General features: G+C 37.1%; 1 protein-coding gene and 1 long non-coding RNA gene across 3 annotated transcripts in view; one reads left to right on the forward strand and one right to left on the reverse strand.

Annotated features, from left to right (window-relative positions):
* Positions 1–626: 626 nt before the first annotated feature.
* LOC309491003 (uncharacterized protein) lies at positions 627–2,092 on the reverse strand. Its single transcript, XM_082160368.1, has 2 exons — positions 1,596–2,092; positions 627–1,258 (listed from the first exon to the last, which is right to left on the reverse strand). Exons 1-2 carry the CDS (start codon positions 1,920–1,922, stop codon positions 788–790), a joined length of 798 nt encoding a protein of 265 aa, XP_082016494.1. The 5' UTR covers positions 1,923–2,092; the 3' UTR covers positions 627–787.
* Positions 2,093–5,104: 3,012 nt separating this feature from the next.
* The window catches only part of LOC309490605, a 200,228-nt gene continuing 188,826 nt past the window's right edge, over positions 5,105–16,506 (forward strand). The window contains exons 1-2 of one of the 2 annotated variants that reach the window (XR_014202753.1): positions 5,105–5,252; positions 5,354–6,011. This is a non-coding gene — a long non-coding RNA (uncharacterized lncRNA). Of the gene's footprint in view, positions 5,253–5,353; positions 6,012–16,506 lie in introns of those variants that run through there. The other variant, XR_014202754.1, reaches the window with a different exon arrangement.

Genomic DNA, 16,506 nt, shown 5'->3' on the forward strand with positions numbered 1-16,506 from the left:
GTAACAATTTACAATGCACTTTCATTTGTTGATGATAACGTACAGTTGTCAACATTTGAAGTGGATCAAAACCTTTCATCAAAATTCTACAATTATTTTTGAATGATACCTGTTGCTGTCTTAAGACAACTTTGATAAACTTTTAAGATCCACTTAAAATGTTGACTAATGTAGTCATGTGGCATTAACTAACATAAAAACATGCGTTACCTTTTTACTCTTTGGCAATGTTAATAAAAATATAAGTTTTTATTTTTTGTTAATATAGTATTTACAGTAACTGAGTTTGTAATACAAAACTACATGCAGTAGGTTTATTGTACTTTCACTGCATGCAAACTAAATAAAACAGCTGAAGCCTTATTGAAGAGTGTTTAAACTTTAATTTTATCAGCAGGGCAAACTTCTGCTACTGTAAATGTAAGCAGTTACTTTAGACAAGTGCAAACTGGGTGCTTAATAGAAATGGGTTTCTATTCACAAAATGAGAGGCTTTTATTGGTCGCCATCAATGTAAATGTTTCTATGTGTATAGAGACAAAAGAATGAGGTTAATCACTGTCTGTTACCATCAGTGTACTGCCTCACTTTTATTTATGAAGACATTTATGAATGCAAACACAAAATAAAATCTTTAGTTTTTGTTTTTATTTCACAGCAAACTATAAATACAAATCTCTTTTGTAAATGAATTAGAATTTTAAATAATACACAATAGATAAAAAAAAAAACGTTTCTGTTTACAAATTTTTAAGTACTTTGTAATGTGTGTAATGGCAAACAAAGTCTATGCATCGTTGTCCCTCAGTGCATCAAAAAGGACCTGATTCAGCTTGAACTTTACATCAAGCTTCTTCCTTGGGTCCACTTTTGCAAGCATGTCAGCTAAAACTAATGTAAACCTGTAGTCCTCATTGTCCTGCTGCATGGCACTTTGTCTCTCTTCGTCCAGCCTCTCCAGTCTTTTTAGCAGGACATCTTCAGTGCTCCGTTTTCTTTTACGGGATAAAGGACATGGCGACTGGAAGGGATGCTGTGGATTGCCTCTCGGTGATGGTGTTTGTAGGGAGGACAAAGATGGCGTAGGAGATGGTGGAATATGCAATGTTATAGGAAGTGGAGAGATGGGGGGTGGTGATGGCGTAACTGGTGAGGAGCTGTCCGAAGTTGTTGTCTCTGGAGGTGAAGCAGATGTTGAAGATGTTCCAGGTGACTGTGTGGCCATGGAGATATGATCATCTCTGGTGTTATCTTCCTCCTTAAAAAAGGCAATAAGTCAAAAAAATCAATAAAAAGTCTTTTAAAAAACACAATGCTACAGAAATATAGAATGCCTATGTAAACACAATGTATTCAAGTTCCTCAGGCACATTACTATATACTTACATGTTCAACACAGTAAAAGTATTACTTTGCTAATAACTTAAAAATTAAACATACAACTTAACTTTTAATTAAGTAATTACGTTATACAACATAGGCCTATCATACAATCTTACGCCTATTTACGTCAAAACAAAATTAAATTACCAAAAAAATACTAGTTAAATTCCTTAACTTTTAAAAGAGAAAAGGTAATTAAAAATATTGCTCACCTCAACTTGGAATTCCATATTGGAATCGGTTTCACGGTGCTTTACATACTGGGACAGCCAACTTAGTTCGTTTAATATTGGCGGATTGTTCTTGTATCCACCTGGGTCACCGCTTCTTCCATGGACTTTTTTCTTGGCTTTGACAAATTTGTCTCGAAGATTTTTCCAAACTTTTCGACAAAATACGTCTTCCTTCCCCAACGTCTTCGCAATTTCCCTCCAGGAATTCTGTGCCATCTGACTGTCTCTATGGTCCCGCATGGAAGGATCATAAACATGCTGGTACAGACGTACCAGCTCGGACAAAGTCGCCTCGAAATCGTTCATCTTCGGATGCGGCGCCGCGCGCGATGTTACAAAAAGTGCCGTGCACACCGCCAGGCGAAATTGGGTCTTGCGAACCCAACGCGCGAGACCGCCCACTCCGCAATGACGTCATTTTTGCCGCGCGCGCCTCGCGATCTTGCGGCTGCGTCGAGTATAAACAAGGCTTAACAGTGTAGTAGGTTTTAAAGATTAAATGTTAAAATGGCTTGCCATAGAAATTGTAACGTATGAGCACGCGAAAGTCTGTATATATATATTTTTTTTGCAAAGGTCCCCTCAGGCTCTCCGTAGAAAAAAGTATCACAGGTAAAAAAATAAAATAAATGAATATGATTTCTGAAAAATCATGTGACACTGAAGACTGGAGTTATGGCTGTTGTAAATCCGGCTTTGCATCACAGAAATAAATGATATTTTTAAAGTATATTAAAATAGAAAACCATTATTTTAATTTGTAATAATATTTTTCTGTATTTTTGATCAAATAAATGCAGACTTTATGCGCATAAGAGACTTCTTTAAAAACATAAAAATAGTCATGTGTGCAAATGTTTGACCAGTAGTACTGTACTATTATACTATTGCTGCATAATTATCAAACATGTTGAAGTCCTTGTTGTCTGCCTACACTTCACATAATAGTTCTGTAGGCCTGGGGTTCATTTAACCAACTATGATAGTTTGATCAAATGGTAAACGGTGTATCAATATACATAGACTAAATAAAAAGTGACTTTAATACTACTTACCATTAATGAGACTTTCGCTGCTGGTTTTGTGCAGTGCTCTGTAGTCAATTAGCATCCATTGTTTAAACAACGCAGATTCAGATCGCTTCATAAATGTAAATTCGTCTGTCCATCTAATTTTCAAACCATTTATGAATGACTGGAGAATTACGGCTCCACTTCACATTGTCCAATGAACTTTGAACTTGTTGTGCCAGATGACGATTGGTCGGTGTATTATACATGACAAACAGGCTTCAATGAATTATGTAATATTTTAAAATATGTGATATGTGGATTTTTAATTGAATCGACACACTACCTTTTATTATTGGAAAAAACATTTTAAAATGGTTTGGTTTATTCCTTCCTGCCGTCGAGCCGTTTACTCACTGAAATAACTATATCTGTCCTGAGAGCATCGGTTCCCGAGCAGACTGTGGAAAACCTACGGTGACTGGACAAGTTTTCTTGCGTGCGTCCGCTTTTAACGCGTCTTGACTGTCGTACAGTCTGACATTAATGACGACTGAGATCTTACAGTGTGACATGGCTTACATGTTCATAGCAACAATCGTAAAGGACTATTATAAATGGCACAGTGTGCGCCCGGCTTTAGTCTTGAGTTGTTGAGTTGTTGTATTATGTGGGGTACTGGTATGCATGTAAGAGGGAGAGAAAGTTGTTTTTGTACATGCAATGCTAGCAAAGAGACATGTGAGTTACCTGAATGTGATCTCTTGATTTACGTGACTATACAACAATGTCCACTAACTCTCATTAGAGTAGTATCAGTATCAGAAAAAGTATCAGTAACACTTTATTTAAAGCTTTCATGCATATTGCATTATGAAAGTATTTTTAATGCATTAATTATGCACTGCTATATACATTAAAATGAATGTATGATCTAATCAATAAGTGTAACAGCAGTTATAACACATATTATCTATTCATTGATCCGCCTTTATGAAGAACAACCCTTTTGAGATGAAACAATGAAATAGCAAATATTATAATGCATTTTAGATTTGGTTACAGTTATTTATGATAAGATATAAGGCATTGTAACATACATTATGAAACACTTTATAATGCATTAAAGGCTTTAAGTAAAGTTTCAACACAATATGTAATAATAATTATCATTAATAAATGTTGTTCTTGTTTCAACTTGTTTCAAATTGTATGTTTAGGAATATTATAAGAATTAAATAGACAGACTTACCGAACACTAATTATAACTGCAGTTATAACACATTATAATATTATCTATTCATTGTTACACCTTCAAAAAATTATAATACACCAAAACTCATGACAAACAGCCAATAGCAAATATTATAAAACATTTTAACTTTGGTTACAGTTATTTATGAAAACAGAAATATCTACATTAATGATACCTTTATAATGCATTATACATAAAGGCTTCAAGTAAAGTTTGCCACAATATCTAATAATTATTATTATTAAAAAATGTTGTTCTTGTTTCCACTGTAAAACACTTTCTGAAATATTTTTCTAATCTAAATTGTATTTTTTTATTAGATGATTAAATAGACAGACTTACCGATCACCAGTTTAGTTCCTCCACCGAAAGTCCACCACAGTGATACAATCTAATGAAACGCTCGTACAAAAACCTCTATTCCACTCGAGTGAACACACACTCCAGCAGAGAGAGAGAAACAACACTTCAACACACTGATATTAGAAGATCCTCAGCTCTTCTCAACACTCACTCATTCAGATTTGACTAAATGCTTTCTGATATAACACTGTTTAAAGAAATATATTTGATGAGCTGTGACCTCTGAGGTGACCTTTGACCTCTTTGATCATGGATGATGTTGTGGAGTTTCTCATAATGATGCTTCTGTTCTTCATATGCAGATCAATCATCATGATTCACAGAAAAACCTGCAGCTTCAAATAAATGAATCAATAATTCTGAACATTTCAGATGCACATTGTTTAATATATAATGACCTGATTATGAGTCCTGATGAACTTCATGCATGTGGAAAATGTGGGAAAAAATAGACATAATGATAATATAAAATAGGAACAACATGTCAACATTGATTCCAAAGACCATAATGGACATTTTTTTTCTAGTTTACTCTAAATATAACTATTCATTTATTTCTTGATTTGTCATTGTTAACATGCTTGTAAAGGTGTAGCACAGAACTGTACTCAGAGAAACTGCTGCGTATGACATATGTTTAAAATGATCTACATTCATGATTCTCCAGACAAAACCTAGTGTCTTATCAGCCTGACAGACATAAACACAAATATTTCACAATTAATAAATATGTGCAATTAATCACTGAATGGTTCAATAACATTATTCTGAAAGTAAAATCTTCTATGTAGAGTTTATGAGTTTGTTATCAGCACAAGCTGTTGTAAATCCTGCCCACTTCTTTGCATTGTCAGCACATGCTTCAGTGCTCTGAGAGTGTTTATAGTGCTGTGAGTTTAACACTTCATGACTGAGAGCAGAACACAATCTTCATCATCACACAAGACTAAACTACAGCAATGAACACAATCAACATCTTCATCTGGACTCTCTGTCTGTGCATTGAAGGTAAATGTTTCAAGAAAATGTTAAAGTGAAATATGATAATATCATCAACAGTGAATGTTACACAGTCATGCTGCTTTTCTAACTCTCTCTATTTCTAACAGGTTTCAGTGGACAGGTGACTGTGACTCAGACTCCTTCTGTAAAAACAGTTCAAACTGGTGAATCAGTCTCTATAAACTGCAAAACAAACACAGTAGTGAGCGATGCCTGTGTAGGTTCATATACTTGTATGGCCTGGTACTCACAGAAACCTGGAGAAGCTCCTAAACTCCTGATTCATTCTGCAAACCAAAGAGTGTCAAACACTCCATCTAGATTCAGTGGCAGTGGATCTTACAGTGATTTTACTCTGACCATCAGTGGAGTCCAGACTGAAGATACAGGAGATTATTACTGTCAGAGTTATCACAGTGGTCCAGTGTTCACACAGTGATAAAGAGTCGTACAAAAACCTCTGTCAGTCAGACGTCACAGTGACTGCACTGATACAGCTGAGAGAAACTGCAGCTGCTGATGGAGGATCACAAACTACACAATATCAATGTTTAGTTCAAAGTTTCTAAAGACTTTAAAAATATAAATTTATCGATAGTAATTTATTTCATATGAAATAAGAGTTAGTGCTGATATTCCTAAACCAAAAAACCATTCTGCTGCTCTTTCCTAAACATCCGTGTTTCACGATGCAGGTGAAAATGTGATATTTTGAGTCAAAGGCTTGTTCATATTTTGTTAAAGGTAATTAAAAATGAATTTCCATTTGTTGGCATGACTAATTCAGATGTTTAATATAATTTAAGTCCATCATAGAGATAATCACCATATTTATAATGAAACCATCATATTTAAACACATGATATTAATCATGAAATATTAGGGGTGTGACGGGACAGCTTTTCACCTCAACAGGAAATATCACGTTTTAATGTCATGTTTTAATATCGTGAGATCTCGTCACACCCCTAATATGTATTGTTACTGCATTAATGGGATCTCCTTAATCAAAGCTTTCACAATCAACCTTTTTTTTTCTTTTTTCTTTTTTCTTTTTCTGTGTTATTAAACAAAAATACATTTCCTAGTAATTACTTCTAAACGATTTGGTAATACTTGAGTCATTACTGTATTACCATGATCTTGACTTGAGAATTAATTATGCATCATGCATTATCTCACACCTTCGCAATAGCATCACCATTGGCTAGTAAATGTTCTAGTTTACGCACAAGACTAATATAGATATAATATAGCTATTTAGATAGATAGAGTGTTAAAGTGCAACAGTGTTTTTTCTATATTCCACCAGGAGCATCAGCAACAGCAACAACTCAGCAGGATTCCCTACAAAAAATGAAGGAAGAAAATGCTTTTTTAAAAGCTAAAATGAAGTTCCTTGAGGATAAATGCAAGGACATCGAAAGTGAGAGAGATTTCCTACGTCGCAGTCTGACCAATACCTTACAACCCGTTATAAGTTATACTTAGTAATGTGTACTACAAATACTGTTGGCTCTTATGAGAAATTATTTGATGTTCCTCATTTTTAATCTGCTTTGAATAAATGCTTCTGCTCATAATTGCTACTGTACAGTATATGGTCATCGCACTTTCACCTCTTGCACATTAAGAAAAGCTTTTGACATGTCAAGCCACTGGCATGATAGGAGTCTTCATCTCATACAAGTGTTCAACAAGTGATATTAATGAACTTTTCACTGTGGAAAATGAGTCTACATTATAACATATCCTGGCATAAAAGGGCACAGTGTACTGTAGTCTGAGGCCTATCTGTTCTTGTTTTAAAGTTAGATCTTGTGGTGTTCGTTAACAAAGGTACAAGAATATTTACATTTAACAATGACATCAAAGCTGGTAAATGTGGAAGAAATGAAATGTAATCTTAATATGATTTGGTTTGTATTCCTTATCAGCCTTGTCAGCAAAGGAAGACATGATGGGAGCTTCCTGCAAATCCAAATTTGATGATGCTGTATCACAGTCTGGGGTTAGGGTTAGGGTTAGGGTTAGGGTCACGGAAGATGACCTTCACACAGAAAGGGAAAAAAGGCAAAGAGAAGAGGAAAAAAACATTGCAAAGTTGACTCCTCTTCCTCCTGTGTCTCATCATCCTCATCCTCATCTCAGTCCTCTTCATCCCCTGTACCCCGTAAATCCAGCAAACACAAGGATAAAACCAAGAGAAGGAATGCAAACAAAAAGCAGAAATTCACAAGAGGAATGTATTTTAGATGTGCTTACAGTAATCGTTGTGTACAGTAGGGGTGTGTAACGTAAATGCCTCTGGGTTAATGCGAATTAGCTCAAGAATATAGGGAATTTTGGCAATATTAATATTTATAACGCATGGTCATAATTCATAAATCGCATATGCATTTACTTTATCAATTATAGGAAATGCCTCGTTCTGTACTGTCTGATCATTACAGTTAAGAAGAAGCATTCCTGTTTACAAAACTCCAAGAAAGTTTGTCTTCTGGCCACGAAGACAAAACCTCTTTGGGTTTATAATTTAAAACTATTCAAAGTAGTTTTATAATATAGAGCCTGTAGCTTTATAGATCTTTTGTTTCATTGACTTTATAAAAAGTGGGTTTTCAAACACAGAGACAGTTAAAAGTATAAATGGGTTTATTAATAAAATGGCACACGCTAGAGATTATAAGCTACAAATATAAACGTACGTAAAATGCAAACGATAAAACAGACAAACATTTAACCGAACAAAAACATAAAACATAGCATGACGTGATCGGAATGAATGACATGAAAGAAAGAAAGAAAGAAATAAAGAGTTAAGAGATAGAGGGTAACTTAATTCGCAGACCTACAAGCTAAACACCAGGAATCAGCTGTTAGAGAGAAAGATACTTGCGAGATATGGTACTCTTTCAGTGTGATGCTGAAAAGGGGGCGCGCGCATGCGCGTGTCCGGCTGGTTTGCGTCTAGCTTCTTCTTCTGGGTCGTTTCGAAAAACGATGTAAAGGCTCACTTGAATTTAACGTTACCGGAAAAGTTCAGATTCGTCTCCCGGGATGGGAGAGGCTGGAAATCTTAGTTGCAAAGACCGGCTGTTACGACTCGAACATGGGTTCGTTCGATGGAGAAGGCCAGGGCCTCCTTCAGATGTTCCTTGGAGAAGCGCTGCGCCGGGGAGAAGAAGGTCCGAAGAGAGGAAGTTGAGTTGGAAGCGATAAGAGCGGAGGAAGAGAGAGAGATGAGGGGGCTTCTGCCTTTTAACAGACATCTGTTTACGCCCTGTTTTGGGGACAGAGCGAATCAAAACTTCTGATTTGTAGCGGGAAGAAGTCTTCTTTGTGTGAAGAAAAACACGCCCCCTTTTACCATATGTCTTATGAGGGAAAGGATTCATACTTAGAAATATGATATTTCCTGGAACAAATGCATATTATTGTACTTTGCAGTCAAGATTCGTCTCCGTGAGATGGAGAGGATTACAGAGATATCAATTATGACAGGTAAAGATTGGGGAAACATAACGTTACACTTATATGCATAATTACACACAAATAAAGTTTGATTAAACACACAATAAAGTTGTCAGTGTTTCCGTTATGGCAAGTGACGACACTTTGAGAAACATAGGAATACATATCAACATTCAGTGGCTTGTTATGTGGGGGAATATCTGTTTCAAAGTCCAGAGTGTGTGTGTGTGTAAGGCTGGAATGCCTGCTTTCCTGGGTCGTAAAGTTTTATGGTCTGAGGTAGGGTTACAACAAGACACGACTGAGGAATTCCCTTCAATGAACATTTAGAATTCAAAACTATACTCTAGCAAACCAAATCTCTATCACACGTGCATATAGGAAGGTACACACATTATAAAGGAAAATAACAGATATTTCTCTTATTCTCAGTTATACACAAAAGGGTGTTTGTGTGTGTGTGCGGAATGCCATGAGGCTGTAAAGTTGGGGGATACCAGTCACATGGGCGCTGGTAAATTGGTCCTCGTGGGGCAATTATTAACCAGCAAGGACAAAGACGATGTGTTTTGCCATCACATGATCCACTTAATGCGAAAAGCAGATGCCATTGTTGTTACAGGTGTAATGGCTCAGATTACTCACGGTTCTGGTTTTATCACGGTTTTAGGGTCACGGTCTCGGTACAGTTCGGTATGTGCTATGTTCAGTAAAACATAGGACAATTGAGGCTTTTTATTCATTTGAATAACTAAATGAATGCTAGGTCTGACTATATAAGTGACTATATTCTGATTATAAACTAAGTATTACACTATTGATGCTGTTAAAGCTTCCTCAGAACATTGAAGATACCGACACATCAACAAGTGACATTTCACCGGACGTTTTCCGGCTGGCTTATATTATGCAGAAGTTATTACGAACGTTACGTGCATATGGTCAGTTGTCAAATAAAAACAAAGAAAATAAGAACAAATAATCAAACGACAAATAAGAGCACAAATGAATACAATAGAGCAAAAGATACAAATAAAATAAGCAATGCTTGTCGGGTTGGTCAGGTGTCTAACTGTAGTGTTCAGGTACAGAAATTTAATGAAGTAATCAAATATAAAAAATAACACTGCATATTAGAGGTCTACGTAGTCGTCGTCTCCCTTCCTTGCACCTGACTGACTGTGATGCATTACAATTCTCCGACAAGGAAGTTGTATCCATGTTATTCCTCTCGTTATTCCAAGCTTAATCCACTTATTATTTCAGCTTCAAAAGTGCACTTGATGTCACGGTGACAGATGACAAATGCAACTTTGCAGATTTGCATTTCGACCCGAGTTAACTCGCATAATAACTTTGACTGTTTGCCCTTTTGAACTATAATAACAATTGCTCGTTTAGTGCCATGGCCGCTGACGTTAGCATTATTTATTTGCTATCATCTCTGTGCTCTCTGCGCCGTCTGACCACCAAAACTTTAAGATTAAACAAGACATACACTGGGATTAAACGTATACATACTGGGAACTATACTCTCTGAAGGCGAAGCACTGCTACTTCTGCGGAGTGATTTCCTCCAACTCTGAGGAACTCTCTGCTCCTCACCACGGGGCTTCTCAGGCGCTGCGAGTAAATCACTCCGCAGAAGTAGCAGTGCTTCGCCTTCTGAGAATATAGTTCCCAGTGTGTATACGGTTAGAAGATGGCTGTGTCTCATGTGACCTTGTTATTTGTACACACTGTGAAAATACAAATCACAACATGTGAATAGGAAAATGTTGGCGTTATTTTGCCACTTATTGGGAGCAGTATGCTAGCTGGAGCCGTTTACCTCCAGTCTTTGTGCTAAGCTAGGCTAGCGGTGGGTGCGTCAGACAGAGTTACGGCACGGATGGAGATGAGAAGGGTATGTATGGACTTATCTAACTCTGGGGGATACGGTGAATAAGATAAAGTCCCCAAAAGTCGGCGTGTTCCTTTAAACAGACCCGGGACCCGAAGTAATAGATTGGGACCCGATCCGGACCCGGCTGACCATTTAAAATATAGACCCGAACCCGTACGGGTCCCGGGTCGGGTCTCGGGTGCTCCGTGTAGACCTCTACTGCATATAAACTTCATTGTATACTGTAAATTAAATAAAGATTAAAAGATCATTAAGATCATTATTGAAGTGAAGGGGTGGATTTTGGAATAAATTGCTGCTTCAGTGTATATGTAATGAGTGATTATAATCAAAGTATTAATCAATATTTTTCCTTCTAAATATCACATGAGTTGAGTTACTACTCTAAGCTTATGAGATTTTACTTTGTTATAGAAGTTACCAGTGTGATTCCTGAAATGTTCTCCTCATGTATTCTCTAATGTCTGTATTTGATATGAATGCAGTAACAGTGCTTGCTCATTTAGCCCGGCGTCCAGAAATGAAATATGGAAAGATGTTTTGTTTGAGAAAGGTCTTCAACGTGTGTCAATACATACATCTGTTTTTCTGGGGTACCCTGACAACTATGGTCACAGGGGTCATTGAAGTCTATAGTTTCAAGGTACACTGTGTAGGATATTCCTACACTGTGTACCTTGAAACTATAGACTTCACCCATCTAGTGGTGATCATCAGTAATAAATATGACTGAGAATAATACATTTTCTAATTCAATCTGTACTTCAGTCAGGTTATTATCTAGTATGTGGAACTATTGGCATTTTATCCTATATGTAAATATGCAATATTGTGCTGTATTTTTCTATTTTTGTGCATGTGTCCTTAATAAAGCTTTGATTGATTGATTGATATGCCTAATATGATTGCTTACCCAGCCCTGCACACTGCCCCTGTACCTGTCACTGTTTTTGTACTGGTTCCATTCTCCTCCTCCTCCTGCTCTGCTTTCTCTTGCTGCTTTCCTTCCTCCTCCTCATCAATATGACTATATCATCAACCTGTCCCTCTCCATCACTGACCGTAACAGTTAATATACATACAGACATACAGAGATTCCTTGCTTATAGAGAGATGTTGTCTGTGTGTGATGACACACTGCAAACTGCTGTTTATAATATATAATATATCTATAAATATATAATATATATGCCTATATTTAAATATCAGTGTATAATAAATGCATCACTAATCGTGCACCTGTCCTGTCCATGCTGCTGGGTCCTTCCTCATCTGCACCTCCTGCCACAGCACCCTTTTCACTATGGAAAAGGTCTGTTAATTTGGCGCATTTAGCTGCCTCTTGTGCCAGCATTATTTTTCTTTTTAATTCTTATTTTTTTCGACCCCACCCATTTCTTTCTCTTCTTTCCTTCTTTTTGCCATTTTTATCGTCCGTCTCTGTTGCATTCACACAAACCCAAACCCAGAGGTGGGTAGAGTACCCAAAAACTGTACTCAAGTAAAAGTACAAGTACTTATAGAAATATTTACTCAAAGTAAAAGTAAAAGTAATAATCTTAATAGTTACTTGAGTAAGAGTAAAAAAGTATCCAATGAAAAAACTACTCAAGTATGCAAAAGCCTCTGAGTGCCATCTGAAACTTTCTTCTAAAACAAGCATTTTTATCAAGCTTGTATATTTAAGTTCAGTAATTTCACTTTAATGACAATTAATAGGTACTTGTCATTGCCATTTAAGTGAAATAACTGAACATAAACATACAAACTTGATAAAAATGCTCTTTTAGAAGAAAATTTCAGATGGTACTTAGAGGCTTTTGCATCTGAAGTCGTCATATATATATAAAATAATATTATTTGGATTTTTTTTATTTAAATGACTATTATTTTCATAAGTAGATTGGCTCTCTTTGCAACAAAAAACATTATTTCTGCCATCTGTAGCCCGAAAATCATTGCCTGTCCTTTGGTTTGTATAATAGTAACTTATACAACTACATTTGGATTATTAGACAATGTCGAAATAAAGTGAATCTGCAGAGTGTTGCATTCAAAGGCATGTAATTGACACAGAGAAGAAAGAGTTGAAACTCTTCACATGTGCTCGCGCTCATGACTGCTACTGAACATCTGAACACAAAAAAAACAAACACAAGTACATCGACGGATCTTTTTCTGTCTGTTCTCCAAAATATAATCAAATGTTTATTTCTGCAAGCATGTTTAAACTGGTTAACTGTGTGTACGGCAGGCAAAGGCATTCGTTTTCAAGTCGAGTTCGTTCGCCACTGCGCAACAATACACACACACTACCGCAGCAGGATGGCGGGTGTTCATAAACTGTGAACAATGGTAGCTTTATTTAATGTAGAAATTAATGTATTATGTCCAAAAAACGGGTAATGTCATCCTTTCTAGTAGTGCTATCATGGCATAATAATCTGTTTGGTTGTAAAATGTATTACCTGAGTTAAATGAAATCGAATGTATCGTCCTGTGGAATCATTCATTCACAGACAGCTTACGAAGATGTTCAACTAATAAAGATCTTCATCGCTGGCAAATATATGATGCATTTGAAGATTTGCTCTCACTTGACTGTACTGTAGGTCCACGGCCACTTCATCCAACGCTCTTGATGTCCTTAAATCTTCCTGTTACGACTCCGAGTCGAGTGTGAATTGCAAACGCTTCAGACGATTCAGTGCGTGCAGGAACTGAACAGAATCAGGAACTGAATCATTCAAACTGATTCGCGAACCGATTTAGACAGATCTGCCAACTTGTTTGATGAAGTCTTTGAACAGAATCGACTCAAAAGAGTGATTCATTTGTGAATTGAGCATCGCTCAAGCCCAGAAAAAAAGATACATCGCGCTTGGAATAAACTACGCATTTAACAACACATTGCATCAAAATAAAGTAACGAGAAGGACGTCACCCAACGTAACGAAGTAAAAGTACAGTTTTTTCATTAGAAATGTACTCGAGTAAAAGTAATAAGTACCCACATTCAAATCTACTCTTAAAAGTACAATTTTTCCAAAAAAATACTCAAGTAAATGTAACGAAGTAAATGTACTTCGTTACTACCCACCTCTGCCCAAACCTGACCGAAAGTAAACTCCTTTGATCGGCGCCTTTAAGCCAATCGAATGTCAGAAAAACGAGGATCAGTCCAAGTTGGGAGGGGCCGCTCGTATCCCCCCTCAAGATTGAAAGTATTGGTTTGGCCCGGTCTGAAACACACACGACCAGGCCGGTCACGCACCATAAAAAAAAAAAAAAAACTCTTTGACCACTGGCCGGTTCAGCCTGAAATGGACCGGCCGTTCGGGATTTCCGATTGCCAATCTGCCCCTGATCCTGTGCCATCTAGATCCAACCCTAGTGTTTAGTTCAGGTTTGAATAATGATTTATGATTGTATTTTCAAACACTAATAACACTATATCAATTACAATCAACATCAATGAGTCAGTGTTTCAATATGATCATCATGTTTTAGGTTTAATATATGATCCTGTCAATCAAACTGAACAGACTGCATTCAGTCACTTCTGCTGTCTGTGTAAGGATGATAAAAATGATGTCATACTCATACATTGCATGTCATTGAATGAGTTGATACAAGTTAAAATATACTTAAAATTGTCCATAAAAAGGAGAAAGTTAAAATACACTTATAAGTTGTAGATCAGTAATCCATTGCTCTAAAAGAGGGTAAAAGAGGCTAAAGAGATTAATAAGATAAAAAGACAAGACAATCTGTGTTTAAAATGCTGTTTTATTGTATAACATTTAAATTACAATATGTTTGGTTGTTTACATAAGTTTCACTTTAAGTTTAAGTACCAGTTTGTGATTGATCGCTAATGCCTTGTTCAGTGAGGATCTGTTAACGATTAATAATGCCTCGTTCAGCCTGTGTACGGAGCGCGCGGCTGACGTTCGTCCATTATAACATTGGACTGGACAGAAGCTGCATCGCGTCCGTGTTTTATTGTCCATTTCCTCTTTTACAGGTATGAACGAGGGTTGTATTGTGTTTGAATGATTTATAGATGTGTTTAGTAATGTAAGGAACATGCGGGAAGTAAATGTTAGTGATTGTAATGATTCATGTGCATTTAGCAGTCTGAAGTGTTGCTCTAGTGTAGCCTGCGTGCTAGCTGTGTACTGGAGCACATGTTGTAGCACGTGAATCGAGGTTAAAGCGTGACAGTAGCGGAACACCGCAGCCATTTTCTTTGTGCGCATTTGTTTTAGATCATACGGATAAGGTAAAAGTGCTATTGTATAGGTTTAAGAAAAGTGAGTTTTTAATGTAAAGAAGCAACATAGTTTATGTGTAAGCACAATGCTACTACTGAGGGTAAAATGTCAAGTGTATTCTGAATTAATAACTATAAAACAGCAGTATAGCATTACAGAATATATTTTATGCTGTTTATTGTTCTAAACACTTTCAGAGTAAATTCAAATCTATTTTTGTTTAAATAATACTGTTTTAAGATGCTGTAAACATATTTTGATATATTTTTGGTAACTCCCTTTAGAGGTTAACTCAGGTATTTCAGTAATATGGAGTTATAACTGACCAGCTGATATTTTTCCTAATTGTGTAGTTTCTTAGAGGGACATTATTATGTCGTGCAAAGGGAAAATAACAGGTTTAACTGTGATACTGTGTAAACATGTTATTATGCTGTTCATGGTAAATACATTATAACATTGGACTGGACAGAAGCTGCATCGCGTCCGTGTTTTATTGTCCATTTCCTCTTTTACAGAGGCGTAACATTTGGAGGCACCGCTGGGATAGTGTGCAGTGTGGTTCAGCATCTACAACAGATGTCCCCCCGCCGTCACACATCCCTTTTAAACAACCCAGAACATCAGAAAGCAGGTGGCGAATCAGCGACAGTGGGATTCCGATTGTCTGGGGCAGCTTGCATGTAATCTGAGGTATTTCTGCATACCAGGAGAGCTGCTATTACTACCCAAAGATTGAAAGGTACCACTTCACTGCTAGCACACACACTCAGCTGGGAAGATGGAGTCGACAGGGTTAGAGGAGTTACAGCTTGAAGTAATAAGGGCATTGTGTCTGTTGCCCCGAGAAAGTTTGGTGGAGCTGTGTGACTATCTAATCATTGCCGGAGCAGAGTTTGAACATGTTACCAACAAGGGCCGAACTGCTCTCATCACACTAATTTCAAACCATATACAGAGAGAAGAGCTAGAAGAGCTTGAGGATAAAGGTATGGCTGACTTACTCCATCTTCAAGACAAAATTTCTGAGCTCCAGATAGCTGGTAAAGCTGGCACATCAAAACAAGTAGGCGAGCAACAGGACGGGGAGGAGGAAAAAATATTGGAAGGAATTAAGGCCTTGCAGCTTCAGTTAGCAAGCGCACAGAAACAAAATGAGAACAATAAGCCAGAGACAAAAGGAATTAAAAGCGTTACCCCTCCCAGACAGTCACCACAGAGTGTAGTCCACAGTCCTGCACCTCACCCATGGCACAAGGACTTTAAGATAGCTGGCCAAATCGGTGAGCCCGGTCAGAAAGACAAGCTGACTTTTTCAAGCTTAGCACGTCAAATTGAACATGGCTTAAGCAAGGGGTTTCCCGAACTTGAGATAGTAGATGCAGTGATAAGAGCGATATCTCCAGGCATGCAACTCCGCAGCTATTTAGAAGGCAAAACCAACCTGACCTTACCCACACTGAGGCGAATACTGCGATGTCATTATCAAGAGAAAAGTGCAACCGACCTTTATAAGCAGTTGACCTCAGAAGTGCAGGGCATCAAAGAAACCCCACAGAACTTCTTCATTCGCACTTTCGACCTGAGACAAAAAATTTTGTTC

Source organism: Leuciscus leuciscus, assembly GCF_965113295.1.
Source record: "Leuciscus leuciscus genome assembly, chromosome: 25".
Lineage (NCBI taxonomy): Eukaryota > Metazoa > Chordata > Actinopteri > Cypriniformes > Leuciscidae > Leuciscus > Leuciscus leuciscus.